We start from the raw sequence: 17322 nt of genomic DNA, 5'->3' as shown, positions 1-17322 counted from the left end.
TCTATCAGTTATTATTAAGCCTCTAGCTTCCTTTTAGTAAGTAAAAACCTTGGCTATGATTGCACTACATTGTCATGTAGACCTACAAAGTACACTTGGAAGAACAAGAGGTGAATAAATGTATTGCAACTGATGTGAAACTGATGAGGGGTAGGATTAAATAAGCTTTGCTCTTCCTACTCCTTTTTGAACATGCAAAATTGTGAATTGTACTATGTGATGTGCTACTGTTTGACTCATGCATGTTCAGGATTAAAACCATGAACCATGAACCATGATAATAACAAGCCTAGTAGTGCTGTACAACTTTTATCCGCAGTGCCCTCTACTGGTCAACATTATTATTATTTTTTTTTCCCTTTTTTTTTTTTTCTTCCTCTACTGGTCAACATTCAAACTGGACGCCAACCTGTCTATAGAGGCCACCTGTCTATAGCGGCCACTTTTGCAGACTCCCTCTAGTGGCCACTATAGACAAGTCTGACTGTAGTTAGCAGATCAAGGCTAGAGGCATATGAGGAAGGACTGGGAGGAAAGGCTTGAGGATGGAAGGGATGGATGCCACTGGGCCTGTCATGATAATCGATAAATTGATGAATTGAGCGATAAAAAAACAGGTCAATAATTCTGCTGCCCTGGACAAAGTGACATGTGCATGTTTATGTGTGTGTTTCATCTCCTTGTCTCTCTGTGCCACCCAGGCTGGATGACAAGAGGCTTCCCTCTGCATCTGTTTGTGCGCATTGCTTCTATAGTGGAATGAACGGAGGGAGTGGGCCTGTTCTCTCATTCAGCCTCTTTGTGGAGGCGGGGCTACTAGTGAGTGGATACAGAGTGCTCAGAGTGCGGGCAGCAAATTAGCCCCTTGAGCAAGCATAAGTGAACATGAACGAAGGCACAGAGGCAATTTTTCTAAGGTGAACGCAACATATTGGTGTTTTAAATGTGAGCGCATGAACACCGACAAACCGATATGTTGCATTTGTTGGAAAGTAGTGACGAGGAAGAAGGGGAACACGACCAACTTGTACGCACACCAGAAACACAACCATCCTTTTCAGTTTTCCCAACTGGGAAGAAAACTACCACTGGAGGTGCAGCAGAGCCTTCGTCCTGACAGCCAACGCTTACTGAGGCGTTTGCTCTGCGATGTAAATATAAACAAAATAGCGCACTCACAGACAGTGTCGCTCGCTATATTGCAAAAGAAATGCAACCTTTCAATACAGTTATATGGCATAATTTTCCATCCATCCATTTTATATGCCACTTATCCTCATTAGGGTCACAGGTATGCTGGAGCCTATCCCAGGTGACTTCGGGCGAGAGGAGGGGACCCTGGATTAGTCGCCAGGCAATCTCAGGGTGCATTTAGTCAGACAATCATTGACACTCACATTCATACCTGTGGACAATGTAGAGGTGCCAAGGAAGCTAACGTGCATGTTTGTAGAATGTGGGAGGAAACCAGAGTACTTTGAAACCAAAGCTGTATGGAAACATGCAGGAAGCCAGCGTATTGATCCTGTAACCAGCACTGTGTGTGTGTGTGTGTGTGTGTGTGTGTGTGTGTGTGTGGTGGTGGTGGTGGTGGTGTGTGTGTGTGTGTGTGGGGGGGGGGGGGGGGGGGGGGGGGGCGCGTTTGTGTGTGATTATTTTTCTAGTGAGCGTGCAAGCACATGACTTTTTATGAGCTTAATAAATCACTTTTGTTGTCAATCAAGCAGCAGAGAATAATTGGTTGTGGCTGAAGCTCGGCATGATGGATTATAAATCATTCAAGATGAAATTAAAAGATAAAACACAAACTTAATGCTTTGTGTTTTGCATTCTAAATTGCCTGAGAGCAGCGCCTTTATTGCCTGACGTTCTTCTTTCACGCCTCCTCCGTAACACCTTTTTTATTTTTATTGCAATATTTCTATGCATGCACGTTATTGGCTTTGATTAGACGCACATGATGACTTGTTCTAAATGACAAGTGGTGGAGGCATTGTTACATGACCAGTCATAGAAAAACATCTCCCGTGTGTCTTTATACACTTGCAGTAGTTGCTATTTTTGGGGGTTACTTTCCCAGACCACACCCACCATTAGCAATAAAAGGAGACGCAACATACCGGATGTAAAGTATGTAAAGTCATATAGTACAATATAGTACAATATAGTATATTGTACTGGATGTAAAGTATGTGAAGTCATATACATGTAGTACAATGTAGTACAATATAGTATATTGTACTGGATGTAAAGTATGTAAAGTCAGTAGTACAATGTAGTACAATATAGTATATTGGACTGGATGTAAAGTATGTAAAGTTAGTAGTACAATATAGTACAATATAGTATAGTGTACTGGATGTAAAGTACGTGTGGGTATCTAAAGTTGTATCGTACAATATAGTACATTAAATAGTATATATAGTATATTAAATTAGTATAGCATATATTATTAAAGTACTGTATGTAATGTACATGAAGTACTGTATGTATTGTACTGTACGTAATGTAACATCAATTTGCTTGTGTTTGACGTGCATTCTTACTCATACATCACAAACCAGTAGTTAGCTTATCAACACAAATGCCCCCCTCCCTCACAGTGCAACCAAAAAAAACACATACACAAAGTAAGACATGTGAAACACACAATGTAACTGCACCGCATGATCTGTGTGGGTATCTATAGTATTTCATTATGGAGATTAAAAGCACTTAAAGGCAGGATTTCTCTCCCTCCCAAAAAAGAAATAATGTTCTGATGAAAAACTCCAAGAATATGCTGAAGTAGGAATACTGTAGTTTGCATTAAACGCAGTTTGTCCCACAAGAAAGAACACTATGGGTGTAACAGTACGCAATAATGAGTGTTGGCCAGGTGCTTTGTAAGGTCACGCTTGGGGTCATTTTGAGAGAGCTGCCTCTGTACCAAAACATCCAATAAGGAATACATATAGCGCTACACCTCTAGTAAATAGGGAGTCAAATATAACAGTCCTTAAATAAAGTGTGGCCCTTTGACCTGTGTTCCTCCACAGGCCATGTCCCCTGCCAAAGGCCTGCACATGCTGACAAGCAGCATTGATGGACTGATGGACTGATACCTGATCCACACAAAAACACTTGCCTTGGCTGAGGTAGCAGTTGCAGGGGGGCTGCGGAGAAAAGCGCTATATCATGTATATTAGACGGCGGCCAGTGAATTTAACCGTGTCCGTTTGCGTTGGGAGCCAGCGGGCGTTATCATAATGGCCTCCCCCCCTGCTTGACAGGCCCTTAAAGTGATCCTGTCATTTTATTTACAAGCTGGCCGCGCCGTGATTTACTGGGGATCGCGCGCACGCCCCGCCGAGCTTCCCTGGCGATGAGGTCGGATGACATCTTTTGATCAGTGCTGTCCAAAGACATCACAGCGCTCTGGCAGGTAATAGATATGCTGCAAAGTGCATGTGAGGACTTCACTGTGTGTGTGTGTGCATGCGTGCGTTCGTGCATGTGTTTCAGGGCTACAGCGTGTACACAAACACATCCAAGCTTGCACACGCTTTGCTACGGTGTGTGCTTATTCTGCTGCGCTTCAGCAGATCAAGTGGCAGAGACTTTTCCATCGCAAAACACCCCACCTGGAAATGTTGGCTCGCACCCGGAAAACACCTGACACGCCCCCCAACTGTTGCTGGTTGGCATTTCAAATGATTTAGGTGCTTAATGGTTTCTGTTTGAAAGTTTATAGAAAACATCTGCCTGTGATTATCTGCAGCAGTCAAAGGCAAGTATAGAGTACAGGCTACATGACTCACTATGAGACGAGTACAAGTTACGTGACTCGCTACGAGGCGAGTACAAGCTGTGTGACTCGCTACGAGGGGAGTACAAGCTACGTGACTTGCTACGAGGTGAGTGCAAGCTACGTGACTCACTACAAGACGAGTAAGGCTATGTGACTCACTACAAGGCGAGTAAGGCTAAGTGACTCACTACAAGGTGAGTAAGGCTAAGTGACTCACTACAAGGCGAGTAAGGCTATGTGACTCACTACAAGGTGAGTAAGGCTATGTGACTCACTTCAAGGCTAGTACAGGCTATGTGACTCACTACAAGGCAAGTAAGGCTACGTGACTCACTACAATGCGAGTAAGGCTATGTGACTCACTACACGGGAATTATGACATTGAGCAACTGATTTCTTATTTGTTTGCGTGTTTGTCACAAAGTGCATAAAGTGTTGAGTTGTGTTGTCATTGACTAATAATTACATTAGTTTGATGATGTCAAACATTTAAGTGTGACAAACATGCAAACAAATAAGCGATGAGGAAGTGGGCAAACACTTTCACACCACTGTGTATAACCCTAACTGTATATACTGTAGTCACACACAGTAACAGCATAGCCAGGTGAAAGTCACTCTGTTGCGCTTCTACTACTGAAAAATGAACCCGAGGTGTCCAGGACAGGACATGGAATCGAGACATGTCCTCGGAAAACTCTGAAAAAAGATGCTTGGTCACCCTATTTCTAACAGTAGAGTAAAGTCGTGTAGCAGATGCACAGATTTTTGGTCCAAATTTGTGTTTTTATTTTTATTTTGTGAGCCGTATGTCAAAAATCATTACAATGTAAAAAGTGTAGTATAATATAAAAAGTAGAATGTAATAAAGCACATTATACCATATAATATGATAATAATAATATAAGCGCATAGAGCATATAATACAGTACTTTTTTAATGTCCCAGAATAGCAGACAACATGTTGGACGTGTTGAAAAAGTTCATCTTTGCTGGACTGAACACAGTCGGCAGCACGCTGCATGTTGCATGCGGATGCTCCAGAGAGCGCCCGCAGGCACCGAGATGTTAGTCTGCAGCCGCTACATGACAAGCAGAGTGCGTTCGTGTGTGTGTGTGTGTGTGTGTGTGTGTGTGTGTTTTTCCCACAGTAGAGTGCCAGCATCACCAGTAGCAACCAGTGCTGATGCTTTGCTAGCTGAACCTTGATGGAAAAACAGCAAACAGCGGTTGAAGTTTACCAACGCGACTTGCAAGAATTAAATTGATTGTTTTCATTTTGGGTTGCCAATGACGGCCGTCCATCGTGTGCCATCAGGCCACGCCCACTGACCGGCTGGCCATGTGGTTGGCTGGTTGCATTATGTAGCTGGAGCAATGTTAAACACATCAGATACTGTGATGGATGCACAGCTTAAAGACAAAAAGATCACATTCCTGGGTGCACAAATGCACTTTAATTTCTTTCCTAAACTGGAGGGATTTTAATCTAAATTGAAAGCCTACAGCCCGCATTGGCCCGCGGCTAAACTGTAAATAATAACGCTCAAGTTTTTCTAATCTGTGGTAATTGAAGCAAATGGCTTTTGCGGGAGAGATTTGTCGCACATGCATTCATTTTTATTTACGAGGAGGCGAGGACTGAGCGGCGTAATGAGTGAGAAGGCATGCTTAATTTAAATGGCGAGGGTGTCTGTTCGGGAAAGCATTAGAGTCTGCAGGAGAGGCGTCGGACATATTAATTGACAGACAGGAAGTGCTGTCTCCGAGGTTGATACAAGTAATTTATTACTTCTGAAACGAATGCCAGGGCCGCAATGTGCTTCATTAATTTCAAATTTAGTTTTAATTTCAAGCTGTTGCCCCTTGAGAAGAATAAGGTGGCGAGTTATGTTTGAAGAGCCGCCTCCCCTCGCCCTCACTCCCTTCCTCCCGTCCCCTCTCCCTTTCCTTCTATCACTGCCGCTCATTCCTGCCGTGCAGAACAAAGACTTCTAATGGAGGAACACAGTCCCTACAAGCATTTGTGACAGGAAGTAGTCAGTGTGTGATGACTGAGGTTGCCTCAGGAGAAAGTCTTTTTATGTCTGCCTAATTCAGGAATTGAGAATTAGCGTCTTTTCATCTGCTGTTAAAGTGCTTCTAACAAATGTTCCTCTCGCTTTCTTCTCTCATTCTAAGCAGCATATGTCCCTGAAGACGAGAAGGAAGCAGCTCTGCTCGACGAGGACCTTGATGGAGAGGACTCGGCCCAGGAAGGGGAGGAGCCTGCCGCCAAGTTCCTCTGTCAGGACAAGGACTTGCTCCTCAAGGACAGGCCAGGATCGGCCGATTTCCATGACTCTCCCAACACAGCCGACTTTTCTGGCCAGGAGCTGGACAGCGAGTCCCACTTGAGCGAATCTAGTGACAGGATGTCTGACTTTGAGAGCCCGCCCCTTAAAACTGAAGACGATGTTCTTCTTTTCAAAGACCCCACAAACGCTCTTTCCCTGTCTTCCACCATCATGGCCGCCGCAGACAATGCGGCAATATCGGGAAATGGAGACGAGGCTGCACTTTCCACCACCGGGTCCGTGGCGGACAGCCTGGAGAAGATGAAGGCCATTTACACCTCCTTCCTGACCAACTCTTACTGGTCCACTCTAAACCTGAACCTGAGCCAGCCGCCGGCAGAGAAACCCCCTCGTAGTCACAGCAGCAGCAGCAGCAGCAGCAACAGCAGCTGTGGGAGCGGAGGCTACGACTGGCACCAGACTGCTATTGCCAAGACCCTCCAGCAGGCCTCGCAGAACCACCAGAACCGACTAGCCATGGCTCAGCATCCCGCTGTGGCTGTGTCGTCGCCGTCGACAGAACCCAGCCTCTTCAGCACCGTGCAGCTATACCGCCAGAGCTCCAAGTTGTACGGGTCTATATTCACCGGCGCCAGCAAGTTCCGCTGCAAGGACTGCAGCGCTGCATACGACACGCTAGTGGAATTAACGGTGCACATGAACGAGACTGGCCACTACAGAGACGACAACCACGAAACAGACGGCGAGAGCACTAAACGCTGGTCGAAACCGAGGAAGCGCTCCTTGCTGGAGATGGAAGGGAAGGAGGATGCACAAAAGGTTCTGAAGTGCATGTACTGTGGGCATTCATTTGAATCCCTCCAGGACTTGAGTGTCCATATGATCAAGACCAAACACTACCAAAAAGTGCCTCTGAAAGAGCCTGTGACACCAGTGGCAGCTAAGATCATCTCCTCAGCTCGAAAAAGAGTCCCTATTGAGCTGGACATCCCCAGCTCACCGGACTCAAATGGAGGAGCCACGCCTAAGCCCGCCTCCCTCGCTGACTCTGACACGCTTCAGAAGGCCGCCAACCCGTACATCACGCCCAACAACCGCTACGGACATCAGAACGGCGCCAGCTACGCCTGGCAGTTTGAGTCCAGGAAGTCCCAAATCCTCAAATGCATGGAGTGCGGCAGCTCTCATGATACGCTGCAAGAACTGACTGCCCACATGATGGTGACCGGACACTTTATCAAAGTCACCAACTCTGCCATCAAAAAGGGCAAACCCATTATTGAGGCTTCCAGTCCAGCACCAACATCTAGCCCTGCAGGAGAGGAGAAGATCCAGTCAGTTCCTCTGGCTGCCACAACATTCTCACCACCACCCGCCCCGGTACCTCCTCAAACCAGCATGTCGCCCACCGCTGTAACGGTTGAGATCAAAAAGGAGGAGAAGGAAGAGGAATGCACTCAAGAAGTCATGGTCAACAATGCTAATCACACAAACAGCGACAAGATATCAGGAGGAGAAGACGAGCCTGAGGAGAAGTTTGATATCTCTTCAAAATACACGTACCTGACTGAGCAGGACCTGGAAGAGAGTCCCAAAGGAGGTCTAGACATCCTCAAGTCCTTGGAGAACACGGTGACCTCAGCCATCAACAAAGCCCAGAATGGAGCACCAAGCTGGGGGGGATACCCTAGCATACATGCCGCCTATCAGCTCCCCAACATAATGAAGCTGTCTCTCGGGAACTCTGGAAAAAATTGTCCTCTGAAATTTATGTTCCCTGGGGCAGAAATCCTCTCTCCCACTGGCAAGAGCCAGTCACTGGTCTCGCCTCCGAGCCGCCAGACATCTCCTCTGTCCAAGAACAACTTCCACGCCATGGAGGAGCTGGTAAAGAAGGTGACGGAGAAAGTAGAAAAGGTAGAGGAAACGCTGAAGGAACCCGGTGGTTTTGTGAGGTCATCTCCAATGAGAACCACACCCTCTCCCTGCAACAGTGAGGTGGAGGACACCAACAGAGGGGAGTCCCCCAGAGACACTAAAGTAGGAGGCTGTAAAACTCCTGACAGCATGGTGGGACTGAACACTGAAGATGTTTGTGGAACAAATCACAAAGAAACAAATGGAGATAGTAGCATGACGGAATCCATGAATGGTGTGGAATCAAAAGAGACGTCACCCCAGACCGGGTCTCTATGCAGCAGCACGGCCATCATAACCGACCACCCGCCTCCGGAGCAGCCGTTCGTCAACCCTCTGAGCGCGCTGCAGTCGGTCATGAACGCGCACCTGGGGAAGGCCGCCAAGCCCGCCCTGCCCTCTCTCGACCCCATGAGCATGTTGTTCAAGATGAGCAACAGCTTAGCAGAGAAGGCGGCGGTGGCAGCTTCCACCCCGCTTGCGCAGACCAAAAAGTCCAGCAGTGACCACCTGGACCGCTACTTCTACCAGCAGCACCCGAGCAATGACCAGCCCATAGACCTCACCAAAGGCAAGCATGCTGACAAAAATGGCAATTCTGCCATGTCGGTGTCCCCCTTCTCCGCAGTGACCATGACCAAAGCTTCTGCTGCTGTTGCTTCATTTATGTCCACGTCCCCCCTGAGAGAAAACGCTCTGTCGGACATCTCCGACATGCTGAGGAACCTGACAGAGAGCCAGGTGGTCTCCAAGGCCTCCACGCCAACTAGCTTGTCCGAGCGCTCTGACATTGAAGGTGCTACTCAGGAGGAGGCGGAGGAGGTCTCACCTGCCCAGAAGCGCAAAGGCCGCCAGTCCAATTGGAATCCTCAGCACCTCCTTATCCTACAGGCCCAGTTTGCCTCCAGCCTGAGACAAACTACGGATGGCAAATACATGATGTCAGACCTGAGCCCGCAGGAGAGGATGCACATCTCCCGCTTCACTGGACTCTCTATGACCACGATATCACACTGGTTGGCCAACGTCAAGTACCAGCTGAGGAGAACCGGTGGCACCAAGTTCTTAAAGAACCTGGATTCAGGTCACCCAGTGTTCTTCTGCAGTGACTGCGCCTCACAGATTCGTTCACCATCCACCTATGTCAGCCACTTGGAGTCCCATCTGGGCTTTCGACTGCGAGACCTTCCCAAACTGTCTGGGGAGCAGCTGCTTAGCCAGATCAGCCAGCAGCACCAACGCCAAATCAAAGGACTCTCTGACAAACTGCTGTCCAGCCTCCACCCGTCCAGCCATCCGCTTCCCTCCTCCTTGCCCACGCCCCTGCCGTCATCCTTTCCCATCTCGCTGCCGTTGTCCCTGCCCACTCCGCTGCCCTCGGCCGACTCGGCCTCGCCCTCTCCCTCCCCCAACGAAGACGAGGACGGCTCCGCCGCCGTGCACCAGTGCAAGCTCTGCAACCGGACTTTTGCCAGTAAGCACGCCGTCAAGCTTCATCTGAGCAAGACTCACGGGAAGTCCCCCGAGGACCACCTCATGTACGTGTGCGAGCTGGACAAGCAGTAGCAAAGGATTAGCAGACTTTAGCGTAAGCGTAGCTTCTGGTTCTGGCAAGAACGGACCAGCACGAAGATGTTTCCTTTCAAGCTCCACACGTGCACACTTGAACCATGCAAGATACGAAGCTTTTGTATTTTGTGTAAATGACTTTATATTCTCACATCAGCAGGATGTGAGAAGCTGCATGTGTTTCTTTTCAATCCACAAAGAATTAAGGCCACACTGAAAAGAAAGTGAAGACAAAAACGGTGATGATTTGGATGGTGAAAGTGATGTCGTATTACAAGAAAAAGGTGCCATTTTATTCAGGAAAAATACCGCAAGTCTGTTTGACTTTCCATGGGAATATTACAACTTGATTCACTTTTTTCTGCTCATACAGGAAATGTATTCTAGTCAAATTGTGACTCGATGCGTGGAATATGTAGCGTGTTTAGCTAAATGCTAGCTACTTCCTCCAGGAAGTTGAAACCTGGGAGTTGGTCAAAGCACTTAAGACGCAAACTTTCACGGACGCACATCGAGCTGCAACAGAAATGTCTTTTTTGCTTTTCCCAAATTCAGTGTCAATTTCCCGTCTTGGGCTTTACGGGTGTGACAGTAAAAAGAGAGAAAAATGATCCTGTGTTTGATCAGGGAGCTTTTTTGCTGCAGGTGTGTGTAAAATATGTACAGAAAACAGAAAGTCATTCCTGTCTAAATTATACATCCTTTCTATATTTTTTAATTTAAAGTAAAGACTGCCGGTGCACACTATATGAATGACATTGTTTTGCACAACACTTTTTATACATGTGTTATTTCATCAAATGATACAAAAAAGGGACATAGCAAAAAAAAGATACATTTAAAAAAAAAAAATCCCAATGTGTGCTGAAAGGGTTAAAGTCTTTTTACACGTGTGAATACTCCAAACAGATGTACCTTGTTATTTATAAGCACTCTTTTTTTGTTGTTGTTGATGCCACACTGCAGCTTTATCTTTTTGGGCGGGGCTAAGAAGGGTTACCATGGTTTCGGGGCGTTAGGGTGACAGGCCCAAGTGACTGACGTGTGTAAAATACGAGCATGTAAAGAACTTCTCCTCTTCTTCTTGTACGCCACAATGGAAGTCCTATGATTATAACCTTCTTTTCTACTGCAGCATTAAAAAAGGAAGATGTTTTTTTTCAACCATGTGTGCAGCGTGTGTGTTTGGCAGCGCTAACGAGCGTTTGCGACGGCCGGAGCTCCAGGTCAGTCCCCACGTGGGAACTTACAAACACTCCAAAACACGAAAAAAGTGTTGAATTCATTGCAGGATCACGTTCTACGTACGCTTGGAATGTGTTTCATGACACACCACCCAGTGACTGCATGACCTGTGACCCATGACTGGTTAGTCTGGAGTGGAAGAATACGTGCCGACTAAAGTCATGAAATATAAAAAACTGATGCTAGATACAATTTGTGGTTCCCTAAAAGTGGACGCACGTAAGGAAAGCAGGACGTTGGCTTTAAAACGTGCCTAAATGCCATTGTGTGTAATATTTGTTAGTAGTACTGTAGTACTTTTGGCAGTTAGAGCGTGATGGTTTGATTGAGATAAATGTCTGCTTTGGATGACGTATGGACACGGGTTCTTGGCTGCACATGAAGAGCAAAGAAAGAGAAAGCAAAGCATGAATGAGGTGATGCTGCAGATGCACAACACAGCGAGAGAGACTTCATTTGCAGTGACAAGGTGCCACACTGTGTGAAAATGTCAGCCGGAAGTCTGGCGGCGTATTTAAGGCTCTCATTAGCCTCAAAGAAAATATGCGTGAAATTGAAGTGTAAGAAAGCCAATTTCTTCTCTCTCTCTTGCTGTCCTCACAAACGGCAATCCGGGGCAAAGAAGAAGCTTATTAAAGTTCACAAGCATCACGCGGGAGGAGACAATATGCAGGAATCACGTGTGTGTGTGTGCGTGCGTGTGTTTGTGTGTGATCACAGGCTGCAATAAAGCTTCACATACACAACGTGAGCGTGTATCATCCAGCGTCTTCCATTTGAAATCATTCATTTATTTCACTCTCGAGGGAAAACTGCAAATGTCAAGTTCATGAAAGTACTTTTGAGGGTTTTACCATGGTAATGGCTCACGTAGTAGAGGTTAAAGGTCACACACTGTGTGTTGAAGTGTCTGGTGTCCTCAGTTCTTCTTTTCCTTGGCTACTTTTTTGCCATTTGGCTCTTCTTCATTAAAAGCAATCAGTCTGAAATATTAAGATAAGCTAGCTTAACGTTTTAGCTAACAAATCAAACTAATGTCATATTGAATCATATATCTCATTTATTTTTGCAAAATGCTGAGTTCGTCCTTTGTAGCATCACACTTTGAATTTCACAGCTTCACTCTAACAATGTTTGAGAAATATATTTGTGAATAAACCATTCTGTATTATGGTTGATTTAAGCAATGATGATCATTTAAGCAAAAGGTACGTATTTTTGCTTAAATGGAGCATTTTTAAGCATAAAAATGGCTAAAGGAAGTAAAATACAAATAGAGTAGTCCCTTGTTTATAAGACCAGGTTTATAATTGGTTCCAGACCCGATCAAGTGCATTTCCACCAAGTAGGATTTATGACTTTCTAAATACACTTTTTAACATTATTAGAGCCCTGTAGACATGAAATAGCACCCCTATAGTCACCTTTACACTCCTATTATTCTGTGTTTACGTCACATTGCTCAGCTGTCCAATTGATTTTGTGTATTCTCAACTTAAGAAAGGGTTTCAAACAGAGTGCGGAAAAAGGACGACATGGGAAGCCAAAAACTTAGCACTTCCACACGGAATGAGAGGAACACGTCTCTTCACTTTACCATGTGGGACGAGCGATTTGTGAGGTGTGATTTTTTCCAGGAGGCATTTTTGTGATGCAAATGTATCACTCTTTCAAACGCATGTTGGTTTGAGGAGCCAAACTCCTTACTTGTAAAACCCCAACGACTACCTAGAACTACGTTCTTCACCACCAAACTCTGACCACAACTGGACTTCGGGGATGATGTGGGGGGGGAGTCGCTGCTGACAGACTACACTGTTGATGGGGAAGTCATACAACTTGATGTCAAAAAATCTGAACTATCCCTTTAAAGTAATGTCATGTAATCTAACGTTCCGTCAGTGTAACACCTAGTGGCCACAATACTACATATACCAGTATTTTTACACTAATAATACACCATAGTCAAGATTCACGAGTTTTATTGTCATATGCACAGTAAAACAGGTACAGTAGTTCTGCTATCATCAACCATGAAACAGCCGTCATTTATTTAAAAAAAAACGCAATAGAGCAAAGGAACAATAATAATAAGGGACTACTTTACAGTACACGACGGTAAGAAGACACATTCCAATTGTGAATGTAGTATTCAACACTGATCACTAGGTGTCAGTAATGCTACTGTAATGTTGGGTGACACACAAGCAGCAAACTTGATCACCACAACAACAGGCTTTTATTACAGCTTTGAATGATCTCACAACAGGCGCCATAATCATAATCCTTATAATAACACAGGCTACTACTGTGGCCCTAATTCACTCCACACAACGGAAATACATTTTATTGTAACACACATGAGCATGAGTCTTAATTATGTCTTATTTTCTCTTATTATGTCTACTATGTGGGTAATGGGAGTGTAAAGGTGACTATAAAAGTGTTATTTCATGTCTAGAGGGCTCTAATGACGATAAAAAAAATTTTATTTAGAAGGTGGTAAATAGGTTTTCTATGTCTTATATGTCTTATTTTCTCTTATTATGTCTACTATATTAGGTCACTAATATAGTAATATATAGAGTGTTACTGTGACTATAGGGGTACTTTTTCATGTCCAGAGGGCTCTAATAATGTTAAAAATTGTATTTGGAAGGTGATAAACAGGTTTTGTATGTCTTATAGGTCTTATTTTCTCTTATGTATACTATATTGGGTAAAAGGAGTGTAAAGGTGTCTTTTGTGGTGTTATTGCATGTCTACAAGGTTCCAATAAAAATAGCATATTTAGAAGGTGGTAAACAGCTTTTCTATGTCTTATATGTCTCATTTTCTCTTATTATGTCTACTATATTAGGTCACTAATATAGTAATATATAGAGTGTAACTGTGACTATAGGGGTACTTTTTCATGTCCAGAGCGCTCTAATGAGGTTAAAAAGTAGATTTAGAAGGTGATAAACAGGTTTTCTATGCCTAATATGTCTTATTATGTCTACTATATTGGGTAACAGGAGTGTAAAGGTGACTATAGGGGTGTTATTTCATGTCTAGAGGGTTCTAATTATGTTTAAAAAAAAGTGTATTTAGAGGGTGGTAAACAGGGTTTCTATGCTCTAACGACCAAAATATTCCATTTAGAAATAAGGAATCCTACTTGGTGGAAATTCATTTGTCCCGGTCGAGGGATTGCTGTAAATAGAAATGGTCTGTTCCAGGGTCAAACTGTGGCCATTATAAAAGGTTAATGAAGTGTACAGTGTGCCAGGACTGTCTCTTCAACATTGCGTGGAAGCTGGGAACAGGACCTCTGGATTAGCACACCGGGGTAGTGATTCCTTTTTCAAAAAAGGTGAGGGAGTTTTTGCAAGTACCAGGGGGTGGTCACACTCCTTGGCCTCCCTGGGAAAGTCTATTCCAAAGTGCTGGTGAGAAGACTCCAAGCTCGGCTGCAGGAGGTGCAATGTGGTTTTGGTCCTGGTGATGGGACACTGGACCAGCTACACCCTTGCAAGGGTACTGGGGGCATGGGTGTTTGGCCCGAATGTGTATTGTGGACTTGGAAAAGGCATTGGCACATATTAGTGTTTTTATTATTAGCATTTCATCTTTTTCTCCTTGCGTGAGGTTTTTTCTCTTTTTGCCTTTTCTGCCATTGTTTAAAATGATTTTTAAATTCTGTCATAACGATAATCCGACTAAAGCTTCATTGAATAAAAGCTGCACTCTCTACTCCTGAATGCAACATTGTGCCGGCAGGTGGGGGTCAGAGGTCATATTTTCAGGTAAAAGATGCTCATCATGCAGCCAGAAATTTAAAGGTGGGGTGGGGAGTTGAACAATATGGGTGAGCTTCCAAAACAGGAAGTGGCTAGCTAGGCATGCTGGGTCATTTGGAGGTTGTAAAGGAAGACTTTCCTGCTGATGAGCACTTTGTCACGTCGCTAATGAAAATCACTCGCTCTCTGTCATACGGTCGGGATGTCGCTTTCACTGGCGCACGCGTTTCAGCTGCTGTGCTCGCTAATGAAACCACGACAAGGCCCGGCCCGATCACATGGCTCTGAAGGGGAATTCTGACAGGACCATAAGAGGTATGTATGGTGAACGCACACACACACACACACACACACACACACGAGTGCAGGAATATTAATGTCCTTGAATTTGCATACAAGGCAGCTAAACGACAAACATCAACTCATCCAGGAAATAAAGCACCTTGAAGGCAGGTTATCAGCGTGTCCCAGTGTGGAGCACCTGTCCTTGTCTGCAGATGCTATCCTGCCTTAGTGCACTGTTAGCACGCGCTGTTAGCACAGCGCTGCTAATGACGGCGCTCGCGTGTCTCCACCGCTAAATAACGTCCAAGATGATGCGAGCGGGTTCTCTCAGCGTGGCCTTATCAAAATGAAATTACAATATATGCTGATGTGGTTTTTCAGCAACCAACCCCCAAACCCCCCCATCCTCCTGAGTCCTCTCATGGTGAAATATTACAACCTTTCCTGCAGCAAAAGATATAAATCCACACGGAGGAATTTGCAAAAACAGCACAAAGAATTGTGGTAGGAGGCGAGCGAGGTCATACCCAAGACTCTTTTTAATTGGTTCTGATCCAATTAGGAGCGAGCAATGAGACTAATTACTAATGTAATCAATTACTGCAGCGTTGCTCGTCTCATCGCCATGTCATCACCAGCATTCACAAACATAAAAACACTCAATTGCAGCACTTCCATTTTTATTTAGTCATTTCATATTTGACTTGAAAATATTCTTTACTTAAAGGGCGAACTCTGTAGTGTGTACTATCTATTTTCATGTAACTTTAACTTAACTAATAACCTATTAAGCAACATTTCTATTTGTTTGACAGCCACAATCCCAAATATATACGTATACTATACTGCAAATATATGCGTATACTGTACTTCAAATATATACGTATACTGTACTTCAATTATATACATATACTGTACTTCAAATATATATGTATACTGTACTTCAATTATATACATATACTGTACTTCAAATATATATGTATACTGTACTTCAATTATATACATATACTGTACTGCAAATATATAGGTATACTGTACTTCAGTTATATACATATACTGTACTGCAAATATATACGTATACTGTACTTCAATCATATACATATATTGTACTTCAAATAGAAACATATACTCTACTTCAAATATATACATATATGGTACTTCAAAAATATACATATACTGTATTTGTGCTGTACATACAGTACAATTCACAGTATTCCAACTATACATATACTGTACTTATACTGTACATACAGTACAATTCACAGTAGATAAAATATTTCTTTAGTAATTATTAATGAATGAATGAAATATTGCTTTTGTAAATGTACCTCCTTACAAAGATAGGGAGTAGGGATGCTGTTGTTGGACTGATATTGTAGAACCTTCCTAATTATGTCCACATCCAAAGAAATTCCGGCAGGATGAGTCAGAATGTAAGTGTCATCTGTCAGTGTGGAAAAGATGACAAAGTCATTGATAAGCTTTGGAACACAGTGAGAATGGTTATCCACACACAGACAAGACACGTAACAGTAGTGAACGTTTCCATGAATGGCTGGCCTACATACAGTAATAACCCAAGATGCTGTATGTATAATATATACTGTAAGTATAAATGCAATCCATGATTAGGATTCATGTTATTACGTTCTTCATGGCCATGTAGCTTTGTGTGTTTCTACACTGGTGTCAAATAACACCCCCACCCCCACTTGTTGGCGCTCTCGGTGGGACTCTTTTGTGGCGTCGCTTCATTGTGTGTGACAACTAAAGCCGCCTCTGTTGTCTGGCCAGCTTCCTGCTTCACAATCCCATTTTAAGAAAATAACCTGCTCTTGTCGGCCCAGGCGGAGCCAGATGATGGCGGAGCGTCGTGAGATGGAATGACAACCAAAGCAAAGATAGATGAGAACATGACTAGAGCTTTTTATACATTGGAGCGCTAACTCTGACTCGACACAGAAGAAGCCCATCAGAACTTCTACGCTGTAAAGTCTCCAGCAGTGATTGTGGTGATCCTCACTAGCCATGCTGCACTTTTAATCTCCATAAGTCAGCTTGTTAAAGCAGACTTTATATAACTTCTCTGTAAAGGTCAGGAGCACACACACACCTCAGGTGGCATTCACCCGCAGAGGAGCACTTTTGGCAGTAATGGGACGAAGGTGAGACTTTTTAATTATTTGTGCAAACGTGCAAACTAACCCTGCTTCCAAATAAACTGAATGAAAGTTCCATAGTGGAAGTGGAGACTTGCTGGATGGCTCTCAGTCGCGCTAAAGAATTAGGAGTTGCTGAGGAGCTTCACATGTGGTCCGCATGAAAGCTCACAGAAAAAACATTCACTTTTTCTCAGCTGTTGTATTTTCTTCACAAAGTCTCTTTTGAATTTGCAAGCATCAACCAATTCACTCAGGACATTGCCAGCTTTTGAGAC

The 17322-nt window shown here is 44.2% G+C and overlaps 1 protein-coding gene across 2 annotated transcripts in view; it reads left to right on the top strand.

Moving 5' to 3' along the window:
* The window catches only part of tshz3b (teashirt zinc finger homeobox 3b), a 31319-nt gene extending 20606 nt beyond the window's left edge, over positions 1 to 10713 (top strand). Inside the window, exon 3 of one of the 2 annotated variants that reach the window (XM_054770198.1) lies at positions 5972 to 10713. In XM_054770198.1, the coding sequence (XP_054626173.1) occupies positions 5972 to 9570 (3599 nt within the window). In that variant the 3' untranslated portion in view covers positions 9571 to 10713. The remainder of the gene's footprint in view (positions 1 to 5971) is intronic. The other variant, XM_054770200.1, reaches the window with a different exon arrangement.
* The last annotated feature ends 6609 nt before the right edge of the window (positions 10714 to 17322 follow it).

The sequence above is a fragment of the Dunckerocampus dactyliophorus genome, chromosome 3, assembly GCF_027744805.1.
Source record: "Dunckerocampus dactyliophorus isolate RoL2022-P2 chromosome 3, RoL_Ddac_1.1, whole genome shotgun sequence".
Taxonomy (NCBI): domain Eukaryota; kingdom Metazoa; phylum Chordata; class Actinopteri; order Syngnathiformes; family Syngnathidae; genus Dunckerocampus; species Dunckerocampus dactyliophorus.
The sequence above is the reverse complement of the archived record's forward strand: the minus strand, read 5'-3'. Positions and strand labels throughout refer to the sequence as shown.